Source organism: Podarcis liolepis (genome assembly GCF_965112155.1).
Source record: "Podarcis liolepis genome assembly, chromosome: 8".
NCBI classification, from domain to species: Eukaryota; Metazoa; Chordata; class Lepidosauria; order Squamata; family Lacertidae; genus Podarcis; species Podarcis liolepis.
In genome coordinates, this window is record NC_139560.1 from 11726073 (window position 1) to 11753716 (window position 27644).

A 27644-nucleotide genomic window follows, 5' to 3' on the forward strand; every position below is an offset into this window, starting at 1 on the left:
GCCAAAGATGAGAGTTGAGTGCAGGGTGGGGACCAAAGGGGGCCAAACTACTCCAGAAGAAGCACAATGTGTCCCCCATCTAATATTAACAATAATAATAATAATAATAATAATTTAAAACTTATACCCCACCCATCTGGCCGGGCCTCCCAGCCACTCTGGGCAGCTCTCAATCGAATATTACAAACACAATAAAACATCAAACTTTTTTTTTTTTAAGTAATTTTTATTACATTTTTCCAATTACAGATAGAACAAGAGAAAAAGAAAGAAAAGATGAGAAAAGAAAAAGATAGAACCAAACCATTTCAACAACTTATTTCAACTTTCTATCGAACTTCCCCGCATCTCCCGCACAATGCATTGTTAACAATAAATTTATCAGCAAATTATAGCCTTGTTTCATGTGTTTCTTTGTACTTTCAATTATAATTTAAGTTTAAATCCCTTATTGTCCATTTACTCTAAAAGCAAAACATATTATCATTTTTAACCATTTAAACTTTGATTCTTTCAATAGTATTATCCAATTTAAAACATCAAACATTTAAAGCCTCCCTAAACAAGGCTGCCTTCAGATGTTTTCTAAAAGTCAGATTTATTTCCTTGACATCAGATGGGAGGGTGTTCCACAGGGCAGGCGCCAATACCAAGAAGGCCCTCTGCCTGGTTCCCTGTAACCTCACTTCTCGCCGGGAGGGAACAACCAGAAGGCCCTTGGAGCTGGACCTCAGTGTCCAGACTGAATGATGCGGGTGGAGACGGTCCATCAGGTATACTGGGCCGAGGCCATTTAGGGCTTTAAAGGTCAGCACCAACACTTTTAATTGTGCTCAGAAACATACTGGGAGCCAATGAAGGTCTTTCAGGACCGGTGTTATGTGGTCCTGGCAGCCACTCCCATTCACCAGTCTAGCTGTTGCATTTTGGATTAGTTGTAGTTTCCAGGTCAACTTCAAAGGTAGCCCCACATAGAGCACATTGTAGTAGTCCAAGTGGGAGATAACTAGAGCAAGCACCACTCCGGCAGGCAGGTAAGGTCTCAGCCTGTGTACCAGATGGAACAAGTAGACAGCTGCCCTGGACACAGAATTAACCTGCGCCTTCATGGATAACTGTGAGTCCAAAATGATTCCCAGGCTGTGCACCCAGTCCTTCAGGGGCACAGTTAACCTATTCAGGACCAGGGAGTCCTCCACACCTGCCCACCTCCTGTCTTCCGAAAACAGTACTTTTGTCTTGTCAGGATTCAACCTCAGTCTGTTAGCCACCATCCATCCTCCAACTGCTCCCCTAACACCCCTCACAGACAACAGTGCATTACTGTAATGGTTCTAGGGGTTGCTTGTGCGTAAGCCGGTTCAAACACCTGGCTGGGTTGCCTGAGTGAACCTTTTCTGTCCGGACAGCCACTCGCCCGTGGCTGTCTCAATCGCTGGCAGAATCCGTCAGTGGGCGTTTCTTAAACTTCTTCCAGCAAAGAAGCTCTTTGACGCCTAGTCTCCTCCTACTCTCTCTGCGTGAAAGCCTTCTGCGCAAGGAAGGCGTAGGCAGTGGAGGACCTCTACTTTCCCCGCTGGTCACCGGCAAGGAGTCATGGGACCGCCTCGCCGCTTCCCCCATCTGCCCCCCTTCTCCACTGGTGCTATGCTGATTCTCTTCCCCAGAAGATGGGCTGCCTCTCACACTCCCGGGACGCTCTCTGGAATCCCTCTGGATTTTGCTCCCTCCCTCCGGCACTGATGGCAGTTCCCTGACAAATACAAAAAAGAAAGTATATTTCTACATATATTTGTGATTTGTCCCTGTACTTTCCACTCAGAATTGGCAACCAGCTCCCAACTTTCTTTGCTGCAGATTGTGTTGGCAGCCAATCATATGTGATCTGGCCCATTGCTTTTTAACAGACAGGACTGCACTTAGGAAGCAGGCTAGATCAACCAATGGGTCTGAGTTGTCAGTAAAAAACGTCTAGAGACCAGGGCAGTGAAGAGTTGTGCAATAGCTCCCTATTCATTACTATGGTCATCAAATGATCCCTTCCATACAATATGGAATCTGGACTTTTTGAATCTGTGTTTTGTTGTTTGTCAACCAGACACTGTCTATACAGTATTTTTGTCGCCTGTTGATGGTCTTTCTTTTCACACCAAGTTTCTTAAGTGAAATACTTTCTCCCATCCTATATCTGCATTGGATTTGTAACGGTGTTTACATATGAAATTGGTTTTAATTGTTGCTGGTTTTTTGGGCATATGGGATTGGTTTTATTAGTTGGGCTTTTGACTGTGAAATCGCACAGAGATATTTTTTGGGAAGCGATTCAGAAATGGAATTAAAATAAGTAAGGATTGCAACGGTAGGAATCACACTTATCTGCATTTTAGCAGGGCGCACTCCTCCCCTCCAAGGCAAAAACGGACAGCAAAGTGAGAGCGATTTACCAGGGATATGTAATGGAAATTTAAAATATTAGGAAATAAAGACAGATTGAGTGTATGAAATCCCTGAGCACCGGAAATCCTCTAGCTTCAGATATTTCACAGTGTAAATCAACCTTTGCAGGAGGGTCTAAAAATTGCTTTAAATATAGAGAGCAAAAGTACTCGTGATATTAAGGGTGATACCAGTTGCTTTGACTTTTCTGCCCTACTTGTGTAAATAGATGACACAGAGCCCTGATAGCTTCAGCATTAGAAGGAAGGAGGATCACTGAGTAAAGAAACAGAGTGAGACATAAGCACTTTGAGAAGGAACAAATCCATGCAAACTTGCTCTGTGATTTCGTTCAAGACGTTCATTATCACCCAAAACAATCCGATGGTGGCAAACAACAACAATAATAATGACAAATGCCGATTGCAATCCATACTTTCCCCAGATCTCCTTCTCCTTACACACTAAACTCTTCAGTGAGTCACAACAACATCATTTGCTTCAGAAGACATTCTGCCCCCAAAAAGTAAAAATAAAAAATGGCTAATTATGTTTGTAATCATTCCTGACTCCACTGCTGTGACTCAGCTCTAGCAAGCATCATCTGTGGTTCATTGAGAGTTTAATGCCCCCAAACACTGTCTATTTCTTCCTCCTGGCACAGAAAGTATTGTATGTTTCAGTGCCTTTGAGATCCTGATCATCATATTTCTTCCTTTGTTTTAAAAGTTCAAAACAACCTTGATTAAATCCCTTTACTTTTTATACACACACAAACACACACAGCAAAATGCATATTTAAAAAAAATCATTGTAATTATACTATACACAATATTTTACTACATAGAAAAAACTATTGTCCATATTTATGCTATATTTATACTTATATATTTGAATTCAAGAAGCAGTTTGCCTTTATCTTTAGAATTCTATCCTTCTCCACTGGGTAGATTAATCAACTAAAAATTCAGTTTTTATCAGCAGAATGTCAGCTTTACACAGTGCAACTATCATTTAAAAGCAGGCTTGATTTTGGCTTTCTTTGATGCTGCGTTTCTGGTATGCTACTGAACGAGGGTGTTATTAAATGGTAACTATGTAAAAAAAATGATTGCTAGGTATCATTTATTAAGCTATTATCATACAGTTTCTTCAGCATCTCAGTATGTCCCATGTAGTACGTTTTTGGTTGCATAGATTTATTTAAATGGATTGGTTAGTGGGAAGATAATTCATCAGCTGAGGTTGCAATCGGATGCACATTTTCCTGGAAGTAAGTTCCATTTAACACATTGGGGACTGCAGTGTATATTGGTATTTTTATCACTTCACAGCTCTGTTTTCTATCGGTATGTGCATGCCTCTATTTCTACGATACAGCCGTGCCGTTAATGTTCCTCCTTCTTCTTTCTTTCAGACAGCAGCTCAGGCGGTTTTATTTATGTGCATGAATACCGCTGGGATCTTCATTAGCTACTTATCAGACCGAGCCCAACGCCAAGCCTTCTTAGAGACCCGGAGATGTGTAGAAGCTCGGTTGAGGCTGGAAACCGAAAACCAGAGGCAGGTAGGGTAATGGAAGAAATGAAGTTGTGAAATGCAGCCGTGTCAATCTGTTGCAACAAAACCAAACGCATGAATTGTACATTAAAGAATGAGGTCAATATCCAGCTGAAGCCCCATCTGCACTACAAATTGAAAATGGTCTTATTCCACTTCAAACAGTAGTAGTAGTAATAATAATAATAATAATAATAATAATAATAATAATAATAATAATAATTTTAATTTATACCCCGCCCTCCCCAGCCAAGATCAGGCTCAGGGCGGCTAACAATCCAATAATAAAAACAAGGTGATTAAAATACAATTTAAAGATTAAGATACAACATTAAAACAATTAGAGAGCAATCTCTTCATAGGACGAGAAAGGAAAAAGATAGAGGAGGAGGGAATCAAACTGATTCTGAGCAAAGGCCAGGTGGAACAGCTCTGTCTTACAGGCCCTGCAGAAAGAGATCAGATCCCGCAGGGCCCTGGTCTCATGAGACAGAGCGTTCCACCAGGCCGGAGCCAGTGTTGAGAAGGCCCTGGCTCTGGTTGAGGCTAATCTATCTTCCTTAGGGCCCGGGACCTCTAGGGTGTTGCTATATATGGACCTTAAGGTCCTCTGTGGGGCATACCAGGAGAGGCAGTCCCGTAGGTACGAGGGTCCTAGGCCGTGAAGGGCTTTAAAGGTCAAAACCAGCACCTTAAATCTGTACTCCACCGGGAGCCAGTGCAGCTGGAAAAGCACTGGGTGAATATGCTCCCATGGCAGAGACCCTGTGATGAGCCTCGCTGCAGCATTCTGCACCCACTGGAGTTTCTGGGACAGCTCCAAGGGCAGCCCCAGGTAGAGTGAATTACAGTAGACAAGCCTGGAAGTGACCATTGCATGGATCACTGTGGCCAGGTTGGAGCGGGAAAGGTAAGGGACCAACTGCTTGATGCGGCGAAGGTGGAAAAATGTCACCTTGGCTGTTGTTGTAACCTGCGTGTCAGGGAACTGACATCGGAGGGAGAGGCGAAGGGGAGGCTCCCAGATGATGCTGGCGAAGGACCCAGCAGCAGGGGGAGAAACAGCTCAGTAGAGGGGGAAGCCAATCAGTGCAACACCAGGGATAAAGGGGGGCAGACGGGGGAATTGGAGAGAGGGCTCCAGGACTCTTCACTGGACATCAGTGAGGAGAGCCCAGGTCCTCCGCTACCCACGCCTTCCCTGCGCAGAAGACTCCTGCGCAGTGAGAGGAGGAGGAGACTGGGTGTCAAACAACTTTTATGTTGGAAGAGGTTCAAGAAACGCCCACTGACGGATTCTGCCAGTGACTGAGGCAGCCACGATGAGAAGGGGCTGTGCAGTCAGAAAGGTTTAACAAGGCAAAATTAACCGAGAAAGGCACCAGCTTACGCACGAGTAACTCATACCTATTACACTGCGCCTCCATGGAAAGGGAGGCGTCAAGGATTACACCCAAACTCTTAACAGAGTCATGGCTTCCTGGAAAGAGAATCCCAGAGACTGTAGTTTGTTAAGGATGCTGAGAGTTGTTCGGAGACGATCCCAACCATTCATCTCGCAGAGTTACAGTTCTCAGAATCAGTCAATCCCTTTTCTCCTTGTGGTGATTTGCAGGTCTAGCCTATCACTCCTGATTTCTCAGGAATGTTCTCATTCCCTCTCCAGCAATTCTCACATCTTCTGTAGGCTATATAATCAAGCCGTCCCTAAGTGGAAAAGATTGGAAGTGCAGGCAAATAAAAAATTGCTTATCCATATTTATCAAAACCTTGCATCTCTCCTTTTTAATCAGGAGCCAGCAATGGGAGCAAGCTTTAAATCAAAAGTTTGTTTCAACTCATCTAAACAAAGTCACCAAGAATATGAAAAGTATGTTGCCTGTGTGGGACGATAAGGAGCCAGTCAGAGGCAAAACGCTCAACAATTTGCAAGCTACAGATTGTAACAGTGTTTATAGCCCACATTTGCCAAAGTGTTATTTTGCATGGAGCACTCAAGGATTTGACTTGGTCCACATCTTAAAGTGTGCCAACCTGATTTGCATTCCTTAGACTAATACCCTAGATCTGAGCATAGGTACCCTTACATTTCTGCACTTTTCCAGATTTTGTGATAGCTTTTGTGATTTTAGCTCAAGAAGTGGAGCAGAATGGAGCAGATTATTACATCTGAAGGCAGCCCTGTTTAGGGAAGTTTTTAATATTTTAATGCTGTATTGTTTTTAACACTCAATTGGGAGCCACCCAGAGTGGCTGGGGAAACTCAGCCAGATGGGCGGGGTATAAATAATAACAAATTACTGTTGTTGTTGTTATTATTAAAATGCATATTTTTGTTAAAATACATACAAATTTTTTTTAAGTACATCAACAACCAAAACACAAACTAATTGCAATAAACTAATAACATTGCAATAAGTTAAAGACAGCACATGGTTGTACATTGTCACTGAAGCTACTATTCCAGATCACAAAAAACTCCCTTCTCTCCATAAAACTTTTGGGTTGATTTACATGTATTCTCTTATAGTAGGTTCGTTTGATCGTGGTCATAATGGGCCAGATCTTTCCAATCCATTCAAACTCGGTAGGAACGTACATTTTGGAAGAAAGTGCATACCAAAAAAGCACATTTTTAATGTATGACAATGAATATTTCGTGAAGAAACAGTGAAAATAATTTGAATTTTCGTGCATGTTGTGGGGGGAATCACAGGTTGATACTTGAAACAGGATGAAATGAACTTACAGGTGCCACATGAAAAATAGACAGATCCATCCATAAATAGATAAAGCCCCCCCCCCCACTTTCCCAAAAGACCCCAATCTGTGGAGGAATCTGAGATGATCTTCTACAGCCTCTGCTCTAGGTGAAATGGTTTCAAAATGGGGAAAATAAAGGAGTTGGCTGCACTAAGTTAAATAAGAAGTGATATTGTTTTTGCTGCCAGAATCCTTTGTAATTAATGTAGGGAGTCTGATACCTCCCGAGTTGATTATTCTATTCTTTTAATGAAGAATCCTGAAGGAAAATGGATTCTTGAGAAGATAGGTAATCTCTTCTGAGCATTCTTTTATATGTTTGACAGCTGCCACAACTAGTCATTGAACTGAAGACTTCGAGGTGCTGGAATATGAGACATGTCACTTGGAGCTAAAATGCAGGGCCATATAAAGCTATTTATATTCTGCCAGTCAGAGCAGGAAGTTTAACTTCACCCTCTGCTCAGAGATAATTGAGTCTATACTTTTCTAGGCAAAGTTTGCTGAGATGAACAAAATGGATCTTGACAGATAAAGTCCTTCATGTGTGAAGTGGTTCTCTCTCTCTCTGGAGTCAAAAGTGATGTGTGCATAGGTTCATAAACCAGAAGGCAAGTGTCTATAGCAGAGGGCATGAAATGGATTTTGCACTTCAGAGGTGTAAGAGAGGAAAGCTGGTAAAAAGGACTGGTCACACATATTTGCTTATTATGATCTTTCCTTAAGGAGCTCAACTTCAGAGGAAGTTCATACTTTGGTGATACTTTATTATAGACTTTGTGCTTTGCGTATGTGTGTTTGTGGACTAATTTGGTTTGATTATACACTTGTATCTCCAACCTTCTGACTGGAGATGAAGTATTGTTCTGAGAAAAAGAAAAAGAATAAAATATGAAGTATTTTGTCAGAGAGAAAAATGAAATGAAATGAAACCCAAATTAACATATAACAATTGGATATGATGTAATTATCAGATATGATAATACACAGGCATATACAGTCATACCTTGGAAGTCTAACACCTTGCGACTCAAACTTTTTGGCTCCCAAATGCCGCAAACCTGGAAGTGAGTGTTCCAGTTTGCGAACGTTCTTTGGAAGCTGAACGTCCGATGGGGCTTCCGTGGGTTCTAATTGGCTGCAAGAGCTTCCTGCAACCAATTGGAATCTGCACCCTGGTTTTCAAATGTTTTGGAAGTAGAATGGACTTCCGGAACGGATTCCGTTCGACTTCCAAGGTATGACTGTACAGTGGTACCTTGGGTTAAGAAATTAATGTTCTGGAGGTCCGTTCTTAACCTGAAACTGTTCTTAACCTGAAACTGTTCTTAACCTGAAGCACCACTTTCACTAATGGGTTAGCAGAGTCTGTAACCTGAAGCATCTGTACCACTGTATAGATATGTGATGGATAATTACTGAACATGAAATCTTATATAATACATTATAATCGGGGCTTTTTTTTCCAGCCGGAACTCAGTTCCATCACTTCTCTGGTGGGTTTGGCCACCTCTCAGGTGGTCGCCATTGTTGGCTGGGGTTCCACTTGGAACTGCTGTTACACCTCCAGACACAATTTAAAGTGTTCACATTAGTGTTTAAGGACCTAAGACTGAGTGTTTTGGAGGTGGCCCCAAGAGGGTTAGCTGTTGCGGTTTGCTGTCATTGTTTCGCCATGAAGGAAGCATGCCAAGGACCTCTTGAGAGCCAGTGTGGTGTAGTGGCTAAGAGCAGTAGACTCATAATCTGGTGAACCGGGTTCGCTTCCCCGCTCCTCCACATGCAGCTGCTGGGTGACCTTAGGCTAGTCACACTTCTCTGAAGTCTCTCAGCCTCACTCACCTCACAGAGTGTTTGTTGTGGGGGAGGAAGGGAAAGGAGAATGTTAGCCGCTTTGAGACTCCTTCAGGTAGTGATAAAGCGGGATATCAAATCCACACTCTTCTTCTTCTCCTGTACCTGCCTCTCCAATCTCCTGTTGTTGTTGTTGTTTCAGGAACGTCTGGTTCTGTCTGTGTTACCTCGATTTGTAGTCCTAGAAATGATTAATGACATGACCAACGTGGAAGACGAGCATCTTCAACACCAGTTCCACAAGATCTATATTCACCGCTATGAAAATGTCAGGTGAGAGCATGCATTCCAATTTTCTCTCTTTCTCTTAACGATCTGTTCCTCTGCTGAATGTCAGCTGGGGGCTTTTGCGTGGAGTCTTTTGATCACTTCATTCATCACAGGTTTGAAATGTTGGGAGATGTTGCTTTTTCTCTCCCCACACCCTTTTAGCAGACAAACATTTCACAGTAGCATTTTTTTCTCCCTTAATTCATCAAAGCTCCTTGGCGACTGCTCTTTCACCACAGTATTTCTGAGTCGGCTTGCTCGAGTGCATGCAAACAGGGGGTAGGATTTTCCATCCAACACACACACACACACACACAGACAATGCTCCAGCTTCTCACCGCAATCCACCGAGACCACCATCTCAAGCGTACTGACTTTTGAAGAACATCCCATTGGAATTAATGGGACTTTCTTCCATGTAAACATGATTAGGATTAGAGTGTAATCTTTCTGATACAGGCAGCATCTGTCGTGCTGCATAGGCAGTTCAAACAACCACCTAGGGTAGCATTATTCATGATGTGGGGGGAAAACCAATCTATTCCTTCCTGGCCAGTGTCCATGTAAGAAAGGCAGCCAACATCCAAAGGGAAAAGAACAATCTTCTTGAATGAGGACCCAAAAATATCATTAGGCAGAGGGAGCCACCTGAGTTCGGCTGCAGAGGAAGGAGGCCAGGAAGAAGCAGCGGGGTGTTGTGTACCTTGAAAGATGGGGGATGAATATGATCCAGTTTGCATTTAAAGGCAAATGACTTAATTTGCATTTCCCAAAACAATATGCAAATAAAAATGCAAGAGTCAGGGTACTGAAAACCCAACAATGGTCCAAGTGTTCTGGGTGATGTCTCTCAACTAGAGCTTGCCTTGTCTCAACTGCTGATATTGATATTGATATAGATACATTGTCCATCATAGCACAGCATCTTCTTGTTTTCATTCATTAAAAGCATATGGGCTGGATCATACATACGTCCAGTAGAATGGCCCTCAACTCAAAGCATGAAGTGCCCCCATTGGCGGTGATGCCCTGACATCAATACATAGTCTCTGTTGGGTCGTTCACACACTAAAATCACAGCTTGCACTTCCAGCAAATGGAGTGATGAATATACATGTGTGAGCCAGACCTTCAGCTTCATTGGAATATGCTTTGAAGGAGAAATACTTATGAGAATAAGAGCCCAACAACATCTGGAGAGCCATTGGTTCCCCAACCCTGTCATGGACACTTCTGATGGTTTTGAAGACATTGTTGAATTTCTATTTATCTAATGGAGGTTCCACCTAAAATGGAAGGTGGACTGTGGCATGTTTTTTCTGCAAAGTGTTACTGTCACCGTTGTTACCTATAACTCAGGAGTCCTGATTTTCTTTCTCTTCTCCATTTGGTGTCCAGCATTCTTTTTGCAGATGTGAAAGGGTTCACCAACCTCTCCACAACACTATCAGCCCAGGAACTAGTCCGAATGCTGAATGAACTCTTTGCCAGATTTGATCGCCTAGCACATGTGAGTCAAGAGGCTTATTTGTTTCATTTAGCACGCAAGAGTCAAGCTGCCTGTTCATTTTCGGCGCTTCAAAAACCCTGTGTGGTGCTGTGAAGGGTGGAAATTTGTTGTGTTAGATCTGATTTGTGACCCACCATGCTGTATGCAGTCTACCTGCCCTGAATTGTGGCTTGGTAGGAGCTTCACAACATCCCTGTCATTGTAGTCCCAGGTAAGCAAAACTTATTGCGTGGCTATTCCCTCCCCCCCACAGGTGGAATAAATGAAGACAACGGACACAGAGTTTTAGGTTAATGGGCGAAAATGGCCACAACTTTATTGATTACAGGAAAGAAGGGTATTGGCTTTAGGCATTGGCCCCTAACCGACTATCCGGTCTAACCGGGAAGGGTTAAACACCAACAGGGGGAGCCACATGAGATGCATATCCCTAGGCGCTCCCTGAGGGGTTACCGCTCGGGGGCGCGCTTTAGGCCCTAGCCTCCGTAGGTTTCGGACAAGGCGTCGCCCCTCGGAGTCCTTTAACGAACTACCCTTCAAGCATTGGGGGAGGTGATGGCGTTCCTCCCCCCCAACCTCATCTGCATGACAATACCCCGGCCAATGCCTACCGCCAAAACCGAGGAAGTTGTGACGATTTGCTACGAGGTAGGCGGAAAAACCAAGTGGCTCACAAAATCAGCCAATTAGCCAGATGGAAAAACTCCTACCAGGCCCCTTGCGGCGACCAGTCGAAGCCCATAGCAAGGTCAGTGGCAAAACCTAAAGGGCGGGTGGGTGGGAAACTGCGTCGTCTCCAGGGTAGAAAGGGGCAAGCCAAGGGCTGCCCCGACCTTAAGTGGCCTTACGAAGGCCTGCCCCTGCCGCCAGCCGATTGGCTGGCGCCACGGGGTATGCTAAATGGGGGAATCCCCTGCCTCCCGCGAGGCTGGCGCCAGCCTCGCGAGAGCGAGTGTGGATGGGTCGTGATCCCGCAACCCCCCCTCCTCCTGACGATCGGAAGGGGCATTATGTCCCTGGAGGGCCATGGCTGGTAGATTGTGTTGGGTTTATTAGTTCACCAGTTTTTCAAGTCTATAAGAGATTCTACATAACTTAACCTTACTTATACTTGTCCTGTTGTTCTTGACATGGCAACATTTTCTTACAAAGACAGGTGTTTGGTTCCCCTACCATTTCACAGACAGATTGATGGCTGCTAACAGATTGAGGTTGAATCCTGACAAGACAGAAGTACTGTTTTGGGGGGACAGGGAGTGGGCAGGCGTAAGGGACTCCCTGGTCCTGAATGAGGTAACTGTGCTCCTGAATGACCAGGTGCACAGCCTGGAGGTCATTTTGGACTCACAGCTGTCCATGGTGGTGCAGGTCAATTCTGTGTCCAGGGCAGCTGTCTACCAGCTCCACCTGGTATGCAGGCTGAGACCCTACCTGCACACAAGCTGTCTAGCCAGAGTGGTGGATGCTCTAGTTATCTCCCACTTAGTCTACTACAATGCACTCTACGTGGGGCTACCTTTGAAGGTGACCCGGAAACTGCAGCTAATCCAGAATGCAGCAGATAGACAGGTGACTGGGAGTGGCCGCCGAGACCATATAACACTGGTCCTGAAAAACCTACATTGGCTCCCAGTACATTTCTGAGCACAATTAAAAGTGTTAGTGCTAAACTTTAAAGCCTTAAGCAGCCTTGGCCCAGTATACCTGAAGGAGTGTCTCCACCCCCATCATTCAGAGCCACAATAAAAGGTAAAGGTACCCCTGCCCGTACGGGCCACTCTTGTCAGACTCTAGGGTTGTGCGCTCATTTCACTCTATAGGCTGGGAGCCGGCGCCGTCCGCAGACACGTCCGGGTCACGTGGCCAGTGTGACATCGCTGCTCTGGTGAGCCTGCACCAGCACAGCACACGGAAACGGCGTTTACCTTCCCGCTATAAAGCGGTACCTATTTATCTACTTGCACTTAAGGGTGCTTTCAAACTGCTAGGTGGGCAGGAGCTGGGACCGAAAGACGGGAGCTCACCCCGCCGCGGGGATTCGAACCGCCGACCATACGATCGGCAAGTCCTAGGCACTGTGGTTCTACCCACAGCGCCACCCGCGTCCCTTCAGAGCCACAATACCAGAGCCCATAACAAAATAAAGTCCCCAGGATTCTTTGGCGGAAGCTGTGATTGTCAAAGTGATACATCTGCACTTTAAATGTATGTTATTAGCGTTGCTAGAGCATGGGATTGTTCCCACGACTAGCACAGTTATTTCTGTCTCTTTCTTCCTGCATAGATCAGTGTGGGGTTTACATATAAGCTAAACAAGCTATAGCTTAGGGCCCTACTCTTGGCCCCCCCAAAAAAATCTAAAGAGAAAAAAACTGGATGTATTTTGATAAAATACATATTTTGTTATGTGCAAATGGCTTTAGAGACCTATTAGGTCCATAAATTACCATATAGCATATATTCAACATAAAAAACAGCAACAATTTGTTGTTGACAAAGGACAGCTGGACATATAAAGGGCCCCATTATCTTCAGTAGCTTAGGGCCTCACCAAACCTAAATCCAGCCCTGGCATAGATCTAGTGATAACATTCAGACACACACATATACACGACCATTCAGGGCAGTTATCTGCATTTGCTAAAACACGCTCTTTCCTGTGGAAGTGGGAAAGCGTGGATATTCACAGGAAACACACACACACCCCTTCAACTTCTCCCTTGGGTGCCACATGTATTCAGATGTATATCTATCTATAATGTGGGGTTGCAAAACTCTCCTTCCCCAACCACTTATGCCTGATATACTTCCATGGTCCTTAGCAACAGGCATGGCTGGAGAGGGAGGGAAACAAATTGGTAGGATTCGGAGCCAAAGGAGGGAGCTCCTCAAATGTCAGAAGCTTTGCTAATGTTTTTTTGTTCTGCCTGATCATAAATCTGGGGAGGTGAGGGAGAGAAGGGAACATCGCTGCTTACTGTGATAAGATCCTTTTCTGTAGGGAGAATTGGGATCCATGAAGTACCTGTAAGGTTGTCTCCGTCCATCTTACCACTCCGTCCATCTGACCACTAGCCCCCTCTTCCTGCCCACTGGGAATCTTATTCAGACTCCCAAGTTCTGTCCTGGGCTTAGGAGATATCAGCAGGCATTGTCCACACATGTTCAAGCTTACAGCTTCAGGACCATTAATTAAAATGAAATAGAAATGGCGAGTAAAACTGAGATTCTAGAAATGCTGGAGTCCCACGTTACTGTCCACTTATGCTTGTGTGTCTTGGTTGCACAGAAACATAGAATATACCATGAATGAATGAATGAATGAATGAATTTATTACGGTCATAGACCAGAAGAAAAGAAAAAAAAAAAAACATAAAAGGCAGCAATAATTTACAAGGGAATGATGGTGTCAATTAAAGGTTGTAAAATTATACATAAAAACAATACACATATACACACATACCCACACACACACACATATACATACTCATATATGCACTACAGTATATGTATGGGCTTAAAAAAAAGGGGGGGCTTATCCAGGGGTCAGATCTTTTACTTTTTTACAGCTAATGCCCTCCGCTTGATCGCGGCCGCAGAGAACTTGGCCACTTTCAGTGTTACTTCTGGGTTTTTATCTCCTAGTAGGATTTTCAGCCGCTGAGATTCAGATCGACCTGGAAATTTCTGAACGATAGGGGAGATAAACAGTAACCTGATATCCCCGTAAAGGTCGCAGTGTAACAGCACATGTGAAGCCGTTTCCACCTCCTTCAGACCACATGGGCAAACTCGTTCAGCATAGGGTGTGCCCTCGTATCTGCCCTTTAGTAAGGCAGATGGCAATACATCAAATCTGGTAAGGGTAAACGCCCGCCTATATTTTGCGATTTGTAGGTCCAGCAAATATGGGGTTAGATTAAACCCTTTTCCATAATCTTGGATAGCTGGATATTTATCTATCTTGCTCATATGGTCCTGAAGCTCTACATCTCCTATTCGCTGGCTCACCATCATTTTAGCCTTTTCAAAGCCTGAGGCTATGAGTTCTTGTGAGGAAAGCCCCAGGCCCCTCAATTTTTCATAAAGCGACAATCTCCATTTAGACTGGAACGGGTCTAGTAGAGTCAATGGAGCCACTCCCACTGGGAAAAATATGAGTTTTAGCCAGAAGTGAATCTTCAGGATCCATATCCTGGCATTAATAGGGAGTTGGCCAACCTCCAGCCTAATGGCAGTGTTAGAGACACAGGTAGGTAACCCTAGTAGGGAACGATAAAATTTAGTTTGTACAGGTTCCAGGGACTTGAGTTTTTGACAATTAAATATCTGGGTGCCATACGTCAATTGTGGAAGTATTTTTGCAACAAAGACCTGGGAGGCAGCAGGAACATATTGACCTCCTTTTCTGTAAAAGAATCTTATGATAGCTCTGGAAGATCTTTGCGCATTTACAATGGAATTCTTAATCTGATGGCACCAAGATCCCTTCTCATCAAAAATTATTCCAAGATATCTAAAAGATGTTACTTGCTCAATAGGTTGGTTATTAATTTTCCATTTATGTCGGAGTTTTCTCTTGGAGAACACCATAATTTTTGATTTAGTGTAATTTATTATTAGGTGTTCAGCTTCGCAATACTCTGTAAGAGCTCGTAAAAGTTTTCTTAGACCCACACAAGAGAAGGAAATAAGTGCCGCGTCATCCGCGTACAAAAGGACCGGGATTGGTGTATTATTTAGATTTGGGGAATGAGTACTTGCTTCCTCCATCTTTCCGACTAAGGAGTTTATATAGAAGTTAAAAAGAATAGGGGCAAGAACACAGCCTTGCTTGACACCATGGGAACTTTGGATTTCCTTTGATAGGTTCCCATAACGGTCGCATCTAACACGGATCCGAGTATTTTCATGTAGTCTACGGATAAGAAGCAAAAGACGTCTATCGATGTTTGTGACATTTAGTTTTTCCCAAAGTCTGTGCCGGGGTATCGAGTCGAAGGCTGATTTGAAATCTATAAAGGCTACATAGAGAGAGCCTCCTTTCTTTGAGGTGTATTTCTCCACTAGATGTTGCAATACCAATCCTTGGTCTAGAGTTGATCTATGTGCCCTGAAACCAGCCTGGGCTTCCTTTAGGATGTGCTCCTGTTCCAGCCAGTCCGCAAACTTTTCACGTAAGTGAGTTGCATAAAGTTTGCTGATGATGCTTAAGAGACTGATTGGTCTGTAATTGGCTGGGTCAAGTTTACAGCCTTTCTTGAATATGGGAACGATGATTGCCAATCCCCAGTCCTCTGGTATTATTGCTGTTTGATCTATGCTGGTGAAAAGGGTGGCAAGGACTGGGGCCCACCAGTCAATATTGGCTTTGAGAAGTTCAGGAGAGATGTTATCTGCTCCCGGGGCTTTTCTGTGTTTGAGTGCCTGAATAAGCCTCCTAATCTCCACGACCGACACCGGAGGCCACTCATCACCTGCCGCACACTGTATTAGTGGCTGTGTCAAAGGCAGAGCTGAATATGAAGATTGGAAAAATGCCTCCCAAGTCCCTGCAGGTATAGTATACTCCACTTCTGAGGAAGTAGGTCGCACTCCATTTGCTACCAGTCTCCAGAAGGTGGCCGAATCTCTCTCTCTGGATGCATCTATTAGGCATTTCCATTCTCTTTTCTGTGCCAGGAGTTTTTTGTTTTTGATCAAAATTTTATAATTCCGTTTATCTTCAAACCAGCCCGTGGGGAGTTGGGGTAAATTGGCAGATCTATAATTCTTGTATTTTTTCAGTAAATTTAGCTTCATATCCTGACATATAGAATATACCATCACCAGCTCGGGTCTTAGCAGTCTCGAGAAGAGCATAAGCTAAGGTCCCTCTCCCTAGTTCCTGCTGGGATTTTTCATTCTCCATCTGTTTCCAAAACCTGTTTTCCAAACTGAGATGAATAGCGAGCTCCAAACTTCTGCTAGGCACACAGCATATCGGTCTTATTTGAAGAGTGGGTGGAATTGATAGCACAGCATGGGTCTTAGAAAACACAATCCATCATTTCCCTGCCCTGGGAAGTGGGGGGGGGGAGAGGGAGGGGGGAGAAACCTTAATGAAGTTTCTATTTGGTGCCTTTTGGTGGATGGATATTTGAGCAGCTCATTTCTTTAGCTCTTTCTCGTGCCAATTTTTTCGTGCTTTGAGTCACCATGGTTTGTTGTTTTTGTAAAGTAACTTATGCATAAATCTCTCTCAAAAGCTTCAGTCAAATGTCGTTCTGTGCAGAGCAGTCATAGCTCAGTGACAGGGGTCTGCTTTGCACTCAGAAGGCCTTGAGTGTATATGAATCTGCTTCAGACCATCTACCCTGCCTATGTCTACCCTAGCATTCCCCCAGCCATTGGTCCCCAGATATTATTGGACCACAACTCCCATCAGCCTTGACGATGGATGGCTTTGGATGGTGGGATGTGTATTCCAACATCATCTGGGGTCCCCTTGTTTGGGGAAAACTGGTCTACTCTAACAGTAGTTCTCCAGTACCTCAGGTGGAAGCCAATGCCCTCTCCTTCAGTTGGAGATGCCAAGGATTGAACCTAAGATTTTTCTGCAAGCAAAGGACAGAGTTATGGCATCTAAATCTTTAATTTTCAGGTTCTCCAGTTTATAAAAAAACTTCAGGCAAGGCTGGTACTACTGTCTGCCTGAGAGGGCTGCTTGAGGACTGGCTGTTTAGTCATGTCCGACTCTTCATGACCCCATGGACCAGAGCACGCCAGGCACTCCTGTCTTCCACTGCCTCCCGCAGTTTGGTCAAACTCATGCTGGTAGCTTCGAGAATACTATCCAACCATCTCGTCCTCTGTTGTCCCCTTCTCCTTGTGCCCTCCATCTTTCCCAACATCAGGGTCTTTTCCAGGGAGTCTTCTCTTCTCATGAGGTGGCTAAAGTATTGGAGCCTCAGCTTCAGGATCTGTCCTTCCAGTGAGCACTCAGGGCTGATTTCCTTCAGAATGGATCGGTTTGATCTTCTTGCAGTCCATGAGACTCTCAAGAGTCTCCTCCAGCACCAGAATTCAAAAGCATCAATTCTTTGGCGATCAGCCTTCTTTATGGTCCAGCTCTCACTTCCATACATCACTACTGGGAAAACCATAGCTTTAACTATACGGACCTTTGTTGGCAAGGTGATGTCTCTGCTTTTTAAGATGCTGTCTAGGTTTGTCATTGCTTTTGAGGACTGGCAGTGTAAAGCAAATCCATACAATACCATGATCTCTTTTAACCAAACAGCTGCTGAATGGGGATATATCCAGAGGATATATCATGAAATTCTGCCTAACCCTTAGCTGAGTTAAGCCAAGAAGCCTCTCTAAGCTTGGCCAGACAAACTAAAGGATTTCATACCACACATACTAGTGGGTGTCTCATCTGATCATTGTTTGTGGTCTAAAGCTCTCCTCCCTGCTTGTCTCCCAGAACCAGAAGAGGCGTGAAAAGGGCAGAGGAGAGGTTGGCTTCATGCAGGTGCAGTCTCTGATTCTTTGGGGAAAGCCCTGGGGAGGAGGGAACTTAGAAGGCTGTGGAGAGGCAGGGACTTTCAGTCTCGGCAACCGATCCATGGGGCAAGAACTACCAAGTATGAGCCACTGCACTCATTAGGCCTAACACTCTGCCAAGTCTTTGCACATCGTTTTCTTGCTAATAAAGAGTTTATTCCACCTTGAATCGTGTGATTTCTTGCTGGCTCACTCTTGTCACCTGAGCAGCTTCTTCCTCCACTTCCAATACATCCTGTACCCCTTTCCCCGCTTCGGACTGCTCAGGCTCTTCCCCATCCACCAGCCTCGTGGGCGGCACACAATCCCATAAATAGCTGTTCCCCATCTCCTGGGTCAGCCTCCAACTCCCCTGCCACACACTCATCAGAGCCCTGATAGTCCATGACAGTGGCTTGATCTCCCTCTAACGTGTTGGCTACAATCAAACCCATTGCAGAAATGTTCTTCGGAAAGTCAGGTGGATCTTAATATAAGCTCTCTTGATCCACGGGAAAGCAGATGGCATAGAGCAGGGGTCAGCAAGGTTTATCTTGTCTGGGCCAGATCGATTCCATGGAGATCCCTCCATGGGCTGGATCACACACGATTTCTGGTGCCACGGAAGTGAGTCCCTGCACTGCGCTGCACTGGTTTAGCGCAGCGTGTGAGCGGGCAACTTGGTTCAGGGGCAGCTTGGGGGCCGGTCAAACGACCTCCACGGGCCGCTTCTGGCCCATGGGCCTTAGGTTGCTGACCCCTGGCATAGAGCTTGTGGTGTTGTGAGTGTACCAGGCTCTCAAAGCTCTTAGGCAATCTGGCTGCTTTGGGCTTTTCACTGCAGAGCAAGGCTATATCAAAGGATAGGTATTTCTTTGGAATGTTAATCCTGGCAAAAATATCTCAACAGTTGCATACAACCAATCCTTTGCTTGCAGTACTTTTTTTTTTTGTGACGTCCTAGTTAGAAATGTTTATCTCCTGGCAACCTTCTGCATTGCTCTTATTCTTTCTGGCAATTTTCTTAAACAGATGGTTTGACATGCAGCATTTAATGAGGCATCAAGATCCAAGCCGTTGTGGCTTCCTCTAGTTTTTCAGAATATTCCCAAGAGCTCCTTGTGGAACCAAGACCTGAAAATGAAGGGGCTGCCTCTTTCTTTCTTTTTTAAATCCAGTGCATTTTCCTCATCTCCCTGCCACATTTCAAACACCCATCCAGACAAACAGGCTGAAATCCACCCCGATGATTCTGTCTGCCACAGAGGTAGAGAATCTTTTTGGCTCCACTGGCCAAATACCTATGAGGACCAGCATGCCAAATATGGCAGGTGGGCTGGGTTATACACCTGTCAATCACTTGACATCACAATGATGTCAGGTGCAGGGTGCTTTGAAGTCCTAGGAACTGCAGTATGAACTATGGGAGTTGTCATTCTGTGAGGAGAATAGAGGACTCCTAATAAATCTCAGCACCCTTGAGAGTTGTTAGAAGTCCCATATTCCCCTCACAAAACTGCAATTCCCAGAGTTCCATGGGAAGAAGGATTGACTGTTAAACCACTCTGGGAATTGCAGCTCTATGAGGGAAATTGTGGTCTCCTCAGTGGCGTAGCGTGGGGGGTGCCAGGGGGGCCGGCCGCACCGGGCGCAACATCTGGGGGGGGCGCGCTCGCTGCCTCCGGAGTCGCCGAAGAGCCTCGGGCACAGCCTGTAGCGGAGCCGCATGTCTCGCGGAACCGACGAGCTGTGCGCGCGTCCGGGCTGAAGGCGCCCGGCAGGCAGCGGCTCTCAGCGCTCGCCGCGGAGGACGCGCCAGGCAGCCCCTCCTCACAGCCCCGCCTCCGCCGGTGCTGCTGCAGCTGCTGGGCCGTTGCATTTTCCTCGCCTCTCTGCCCCCCTCCTCCTCCGGGCAAGCGGCGTCGTTTGGGCGGCAGCGCCAGCGGCAACTCGCAGGTTAGGGGTTAGGGGGGGCGCAAATTACTTGCGTTGCCCCGGGTGCTGACAACTCACGCTACGCCGCTGGGTCTCCTAACAACTCACAGTACTGCAGTTCCCTTCTGGTGAGCTCCCATTGCTCAGTCCCAGCTCCTGCCAACCTAGCAGTTCGAAAGCACGTCAAAGTGCAAGTAGATAAATAGGTACCACTCGCAATGTTTACCTTCCTACCGGAGCAATGGGAGCTCACCCCGTCGTGGGGATTCGAACCGCCGACCTTCTGATCGGCAAGTCCTAGGCTCTGTGGTTTAACCCACAGCGCCACCCGCGTCTCTCCTCTGACTGTAGTCTCTAGTAAATGGCAACGTCTTGCCTTGTCTTCTGATTTAGGTAATTTGGCAAGCACAGCCAAGCTTGCCTGCGGTGCTCAGATCTTTGCAGTATTTCTTTGATGTTTTTTCTTTCTTTCCAGGAAATCACTGACCCTTTCAGGATGCAATATATATATAAAACGAATGTTTGTCACAGATCAGAACAAAATCAAGATATTGCTTGTCCTTTACACACACAAACATCTCTTTCCCAAAGAGCTTTCAGATTTTGCTTTCCATATTTCCCACCCTGCTCATTTTTATACCCATCCTGCTCCATCACACCCAATCTCATTGCTTCTAATCATTCTCCTTTTGGTTACAGGAACATCACTGCCTTAGAATTAAGATCCTAGGGGACTGCTACTACTGCGTATCTGGGCTCCCGGAACCTCGCCAAGACCATGCTCATTGTTGCGTTGAAATGGGACTCAGCATGATCAAAACAATCAGGTAATTTGTTTTCCCCCTTCTCTCATTTCTTCTGCCGCCATCACACTGTGCCTCAATCTGTGATGTGCTGGCTCCTTGTTGCAAGACAGCAGAATAGCCTCAAAGTCTCTCATGCTGCTTTGTTGTGTTCTTTGGGGTACCAGTGAGCTGAGATCCCCTCCCCATTTTCAATGGACTTTTCATCACACAGAGAGAGAGAGGGAGGACAAATTTGGCTTGATGGGGGGGGGGGGGAGCAGAAGTTCCTGAAATTGCTTCTTCCCCATTCCTGCTCCTGCTGCACTGGGGAAGAGACAGTGCAGCGCTCGTGGATTGTTTTTCTCCAAGCAAACAACATGCAGAAGGCAGTCTCTGGTTTGTTTCCTCCTGGTATGAGAGAGAAGCAAAGCACTCATGATATCAACAGGGTGTATCAAGACACGGGTCAGTGATGTTTCCTAGATGAGGCAAACCTCCAAGTGTCCCTATTTTCCAGGGATGTCCCTGATTTGGAGAAGCTGTCCCAGTTTCTGATGTGATCCCGGAATGTCCCACTTTTCCTTAAAAGTAAAGGGACCCCCTGACTGTTAGGTCTAGTCATGGATGACTCTGGGGTTGCGGCGCTCATCTCGCTTTACTGGCTGAGGGAGCCGGCGTACAGCTTCCGGGTCATGTGGCCAGCATGACTAAGCCGCTTCTGGGGAACCAGAGCAGCACACGGAAACGCCATTTACCTTCCCACCGGAGTGGTACCTATTTATCTGTTGAAGGATCTTAGCCAGAACCTGTTGAATATAGCAGAGCATATGCAGACTGTCCAGAATCAGTCAGTTGCAGGCAGGATGAAGCAGGAACAAGATGCTGCTACTAGTAACTTGGTTACTTATAGGTTTATTATTTACAGCAGAATCACAAGTTACTATATACAGGATACAGACACGGATCTTAACTCTCTCACAGAACAAACTCCAACGAGTTTCTCAAACCACATGCTGACCAACCAACTAACCAACCAAGCAGGAAGGTCATGAGTCATCATGCCTTTGTGGAGACCTCAACCAATAGCAGAGTTGTATCTAAGGTTCCATATCTCTAGGCAGAATAACTCCCTCTACTCAGTCTTCTTGGCCTTTGGCCAACTCTTTAATTGCTTCTGTGGGAAGCTGCATCAGATAGCACATAGGCAAAATCCCAACATTATCTACTTGCACTTAGATGTGCTTTCAAACTGCTAGGTTGGCAGGAGCAGGGACCGAGCAATGGGAGCTCAGGGATTCGAACCACCGACCTTCTGATCGGCAAGCCCTAGGCTCTGTTGTTTATACCACAGCGCCACCCACGCTGTCCCTATCTCTTCCATCACAGAAATTTTGCAGGGTATGGAGTTAGGCAACCCCAGAGCCTTCTGAAGGCAGTCCTGTATAGAGAAGTTTCATGTTTTATTATGTTTTTTCTATATGTTGGAAGCTGCCCAGAGTGGCTGGGGCAACCTAGTAAGATGGGTGGGGTATAAATAGTAAAATCATCATTAAGGAATGGGACGTCCCTGTTTTCATTGGAGAAACGTTGGAGGTTATAGGTGAGGGACTCAGCAGGTATCACTTAAGCATGGCAGGTTCAGAGGCAAAGAGTTGATCCTTCAACTATTTATACCTGCGTCTCCACCCCCATCGTTCAGCCTGGACACTGAGATCCAGCGCCGAGGGCCTTCTGGTGGTTCCCTCAATGCAATAAGTGAGGTTACAGGGAACCAGACAGAGGGCCTTCTCGGTAGTGGCGCCCACCCTGTGGAACACCCTCCCTTCAGATGTGAAGGAAATAAGCAGTTATCCTACCTTTAAAAGACATCTGAAGGCAGCCCTGTTTAGGGAAGTTTTTAATAGTTAATGCTGTACTGTTTTAACATTTCATTGGGAGCCGCCCAGAGTGGGGAGACTCAGCCAGATGGGTGGGGTATAAATAAATTATTATTATTATTATTATTATTATTATTATTATTATTATTATTATTTACCCTAATAAATTTGAGGCTCAAGGGAGACAAGGACAGCTGTTTATTTTGTGTCTGCTCTTCTCCCTGGTAAGCAGGGATTTCCCCCATGGAAAGCAATGTGATTTCCATAGCTGTGGTTCAACTCTAGCAAGGCCTTGCTTTTGACACTTGATGAACTTACACAAATAACAGAAAGCTGGAGGATGCTTTGAGACTAGTTGCCACAACTTCATAGTTGGAGAAAGGCTCTTTCCACATGCTCTTCTTCATTGCTACTTAACACATTTCAGGGCTAGGCCTTGATCTACAAAACAGCTTTCTGGAGCTCACCTCATATTCTCTCAACCACATTTTTATCCTCCTGCCTCTATTAGAATGATTAGAAGTTTGCAAAAATTAATAATAATTCCAACAAGTAATATTCTGAAAATGTTTTTTTTTAAAAAAAAGTAGAAACCTTTGTACAAAGCCATTAATTGCTTGAAACAGGAGGTAAGTTGAGGGAACTTCTTAATTAAACCAATTGTGGGTGCTATAATAAATATCCCTGCTCTGGTTTCTATGGGGGAAAGTTCAGCAAGTTTAATGGAGCTTGTAGCTTCTTCCATCCAAATATCCTCCATCAGTCTTTTTTCTTTTCTTTTATGCTCCTGTTTAATAGCAGTAATGTGTGTACCACCAGACCGTGCAATGCAATTAAGTGTTCCTGTGATAATCCACATTGCAGAGTTATTTTACTGCTTCTTATATTTTCCGCTAATAGTGTTAGGTGTTAATTGTATGAACCTAGCAAAAAAAGGTGTGTGATTTAAAGTCCCCATTACTGCCATCAGATATACACTTCAGTTTTAATTCTTCCCCATACTATAACACACACACACACACACACACACACACACACTGCGGTCAGTTCCATGACCAGCACAGGCACAGTCATTTAGGGTATCAAGGATTCTTTTCCTCATTGTTTCTACTGAAACACAGATGCAAGGGCAGTTGAAGTCACCCATACCACACTTGGTAGTTCCTCAAGGGAATTAATTCTAGGACTGAGGAGCAATCATCACCCTTGGAATCCTGGCTTAGGACATAAATGGCCTTCAGAGAGCATCCCATGTCATGATGGAACATGACTCTAATAATAATAATTATTATTATTATTTATATCCCGCCCTCCCCAGCCGAAGCCGGGCTCAGGGCGGCTAACAACAATCAAATAATCCGACATTCTAAAAACATTTCATTCTAAAAATTAATTAAAATCAAATTGATGGCAACCGTTAAGCAAAATTCTGTGCAGATTGCCAGAGGAGGGAGTCAGGCTGCGCCCTGACCAAAGGCCTGGTGGAACAGCTCTGTCTTGCAGGCCCTGCGGAAAGATGTCAGGTCCCGCAGAGCCCTAGTCTCTTGTGACAGAGCGTTCCACCAGATTGGAGCCGCAGCCGAGAAAACCCTGGCTCTAGTTGAGACCAGCCTAACCTCTCTGAGGCCTGGGACCTTCAAGATGTTTTTATTTGTAGACCGTAAGTTCCTCTGTGGGACATACCAGGAGAGGCGGTCCCGGAGGTATGAGGGTTCTAGGCAGTATGGGGCTTTAAAGGTTAAAACCAGCACCTTAAACCTGATCCTGTACTCCACTGGGAGCCAGTGCAGCTGGTATAGTACCGGATGAATGTGAACTCGCAGCGAAGACCCCATAAGGAGTCTTGCCGCGGCATTCTGCACCCGCTGGAGTTTCTGGGTCAGTCTCAAGGGCAGCCCCACATAGAGCAAGTTACAATAATCTAGTCTGGAGGTGACCGTCGCGTGGATCACAGTGGCTAGGTCAGGGCGAGAGAGATAAGGAGCCAACTGCTTAGCTTGGTGGAGATGAAAAAATGCCGCCTTTGTTATAGCTGTAATCTGCGCCTCCATAGAGAGGGAAGTATCGAAGATTACACCCAAACTCTTAACGGATGGTGCTGGCACTAATTGCACCCCCACAAGAGATGGGAGTTGCCCCCTCAATCCCATATCGTCCCGTCCCAGCCAGAGGACCTCTGTCTTCGAAGGATTTAACTTCAACCGGCTCCCACATAACCATCCAGCCACAGCTTCCAGACATCTGGTCAGTGTGTCTGGGGCCGAGTCAGGATGGCCATCCATCAACAGATAGAGTTGGGTGTCATCGGCATACTGATGGCAACCCAACCCAAAACTCCGGACAAGCTGGGAGAGGGGGCGCATAAAGATGTTGAAAAGCATCGGGGAAAGTATCAAACCCTGAGGCACTCCACACACCAAGGAGTGGCGCGATGACAATTACCCCCCAAGCGCCACCCTCTGTCCCCGACCAGAGAGAAACAAGCACAGCCATTGAAGGACTGTGCCCTGGATCCCCACGTCGGCAAGGCGGTGGTCCAGGAGTTCGATCTTTCGATAAATTTTCTTCAATCTTTCAGATAAACTTTAAGTTAAGTTTCTTTTTCAGGTATGTTAGGTCAAGAACGAAGCACGATGTCGACATGCGGATTGGAATACACTCTGGATCCGTGCTGTGTGGTGTGTTGGGTCTACGAAAGTGGCAGTTTGATGTCTGGTCCTGGGATGTTGATATTGCAAACAAACTCGAGTCAGGTGGAATCCCTGGGTAAGTGTCTGCTTGCATTAGTCTACAATCTGGGGCTGGAGCAATTTGTTTTGAGTCATGTATCCTTAAAGCATCATGGCAAAAATGCCGCCATTTTGAATTCTGCGCAGTCATATCCACGTGGAATCAAGATGGCTGCCTCCGTTACATCCATTGGAGAGGGGCAAAATGGTATTGGGCTTGTTTGTCTGCTTACTGCCTGAACTGGTGCTTTATGTCACCACTGTCACTGAGGGCCAGCAATGTGGGCAGGCTGATGTCTCCAAAGGCAGTGCCTAAGATAGCCTGACAGCCCAACATGTATAGCTTTAAAAGTGGAAAAGACATACAACACAGTCATGGTGGTTAGTAGCCATTAAAAGCCTTGTGCACCTAGAATTTATCTAGAATTTATCTAAAGCCATCCAAGTTGTTGGCCATCACTGCCTGCCGTGGGAGCATGTTCCATAGTTTAACTTTGTCCCTGACCATTTGACATGCCGGCTGGGACTGAATGGAGCCCAACAACTTTTCGAGGGCTCCACACTGGCTCCACCTGCTATATTTCCTTAGATAAACTTGCTTGCTTCTTCTTCTTCTTCTTCTTCTTCTTTGGTATATAATTTTTTATTAGTTTTTTTAACATACCATTTTCAACAGTAATTAAACATACTTTTACATCTTATTGAAATTTTTGACTTCCATTAATCCTGTCTGAAAATTTTCCAGTCTAATCTCTCAGTATGCATTTCTTATCTTCCCTATTACATTTCAAACTCATAACCAATATCTCTATCTTTTTCTACTTTGTAACACTTTGTATATTTCTCCTTACAAAACGTCTTGTAGTCCTACTAGCATAATTTGTTGATTACAGTTGCTCTTCAAATAATTCATATACTTCTTCCAATCTTCTGTAAATTTCTGGTCCCGCAGGTTTCAAATCCTTCCTGTCATTTTGTCCAATTCTGCATAGTCCATAAATTTCGTCTGCCATTCTTCTTTCGTCGGAATTTCTTCTTGTTTCCATTTCTGGGCTAGCAACACTCTTGCCGCAGTTGTTGCATATAAAAACAATTTAACATCTTGCCTATTAATGTCCTGACCTATAATACCAAGTAAAAATGGTTCTGTTTTTTAAAAAAATGTCTATTTCAAATGTATGCTTGCTTCTTTTATCATCTGCCAACATAATGACATGGCGCTTTGCAAAACATGCCCTGCAGGCGATCTTCACACTAATATGAGGTTGTGGGTTGCTAACATGTATTTCTGATAACCTTTGCATCGCTGCATCTAAGGTGAGATGTGCACAGTTTCTTTCCACCCATCTGCCCAGTTGTTTCTTCATCCAAAGTGGCTGCACTAACTGCTGGGTACAAATGTTGTTTCTACCTGACATGGCCTATTTTTCAACACATTCCGAGAAGCACAGCTTGTTCCTTTGACAGGGTAAGGCAATTGCCGTTTCTCAAGGGTGACGTTGACAGCTTGCGAGAGGGAGGGAAACCTACCAGTCAAGTCCTCATCCTCCCAGCCCATATATCAGCTACTTATCGGCCGATTTTGACTGGTATGTTTCCTCTACTAGCACGAGACAGAGATGCTCTAGGAACACTGGGAGCGCATTCTTTGCTCCTGGAAAGTCATGGCTTCTGCTCCCACCTGTATTTAGGAACAAAATCAGAAGCAGAGCCCACTCAACCTGCACTTCGGTTGCCCACAACCATTATTGTCCTCCCCTTCTCCTGTTCCTCACAATCACACAACATACTAGTGAAGGTTGGTGCCCTAGAGAAAATGGGGCACTTCTTCCAAGGATTAAGGCTTTCTGGGAGATGATCTATAATGAAATGAAAAAGGTATTTGGATATACCTTCCTGAAGAAACCAGAGGCCTTTCTCCTGGGCATGGTTGGCCAATTGGTGCTAAAGAAGGATAGAACTTTCTTTATGTATGCCACAACTGCAGCAAGAATACTTATTGCAAAGTATTGGAAGACACAAGACCTACCCACTCTGGAAGAATGGCAGATGAAGGTGATGGACTACATGGAATTGGCGGAAATGAGTGGCAGAATCCGAGACCAGGGAGAAGAGTTGGTGAAAGAAGATTCGAAGGAATTTAAAGATTATCTACAGAAATATTGTAAAATTAATGAATGTTAGAATGATGCTAGAATGAAGTTAAGTGGTTTAAGCAGTACTGTAATGCTATAAAGGTGTATGTAAAAATGGATTGATAACAGGTGAAAATTTAAAGTTATACTATATTAAGTTAAAGGATTAGGAGAAAATAAAGAGGGAAAGAAATTGCTGAATTAACTAATTGAATTGGAATACAAAAAAGGGAGGTATGAGGAGGTCAGGGAAACAAGGATA

The 27644-nt window shown here is 45.0% G+C and overlaps 1 protein-coding gene across 2 annotated transcripts in view; it reads left to right on the plus strand.

Moving 5' to 3' along the window:
• The window catches only part of ADCY8 (adenylate cyclase 8), a 142224-nt gene that overhangs the window by 47040 nt on the left and 67540 nt on the right, over nt 1-27644 (plus strand). For both annotated transcript variants that reach the window (XM_083516550.1, XM_083516551.1), the window contains exons 2-6: nt 3854-4003; nt 8756-8886; nt 10282-10393; nt 20556-20683; nt 25126-25284. In XM_083516550.1, the coding sequence (XP_083372676.1) occupies nt 3854-4003; nt 8756-8886; nt 10282-10393; nt 20556-20683; nt 25126-25284 (680 nt within the window). The remainder of the gene's footprint in view (nt 1-3853; nt 4004-8755; nt 8887-10281; nt 10394-20555; nt 20684-25125; nt 25285-27644) is intronic.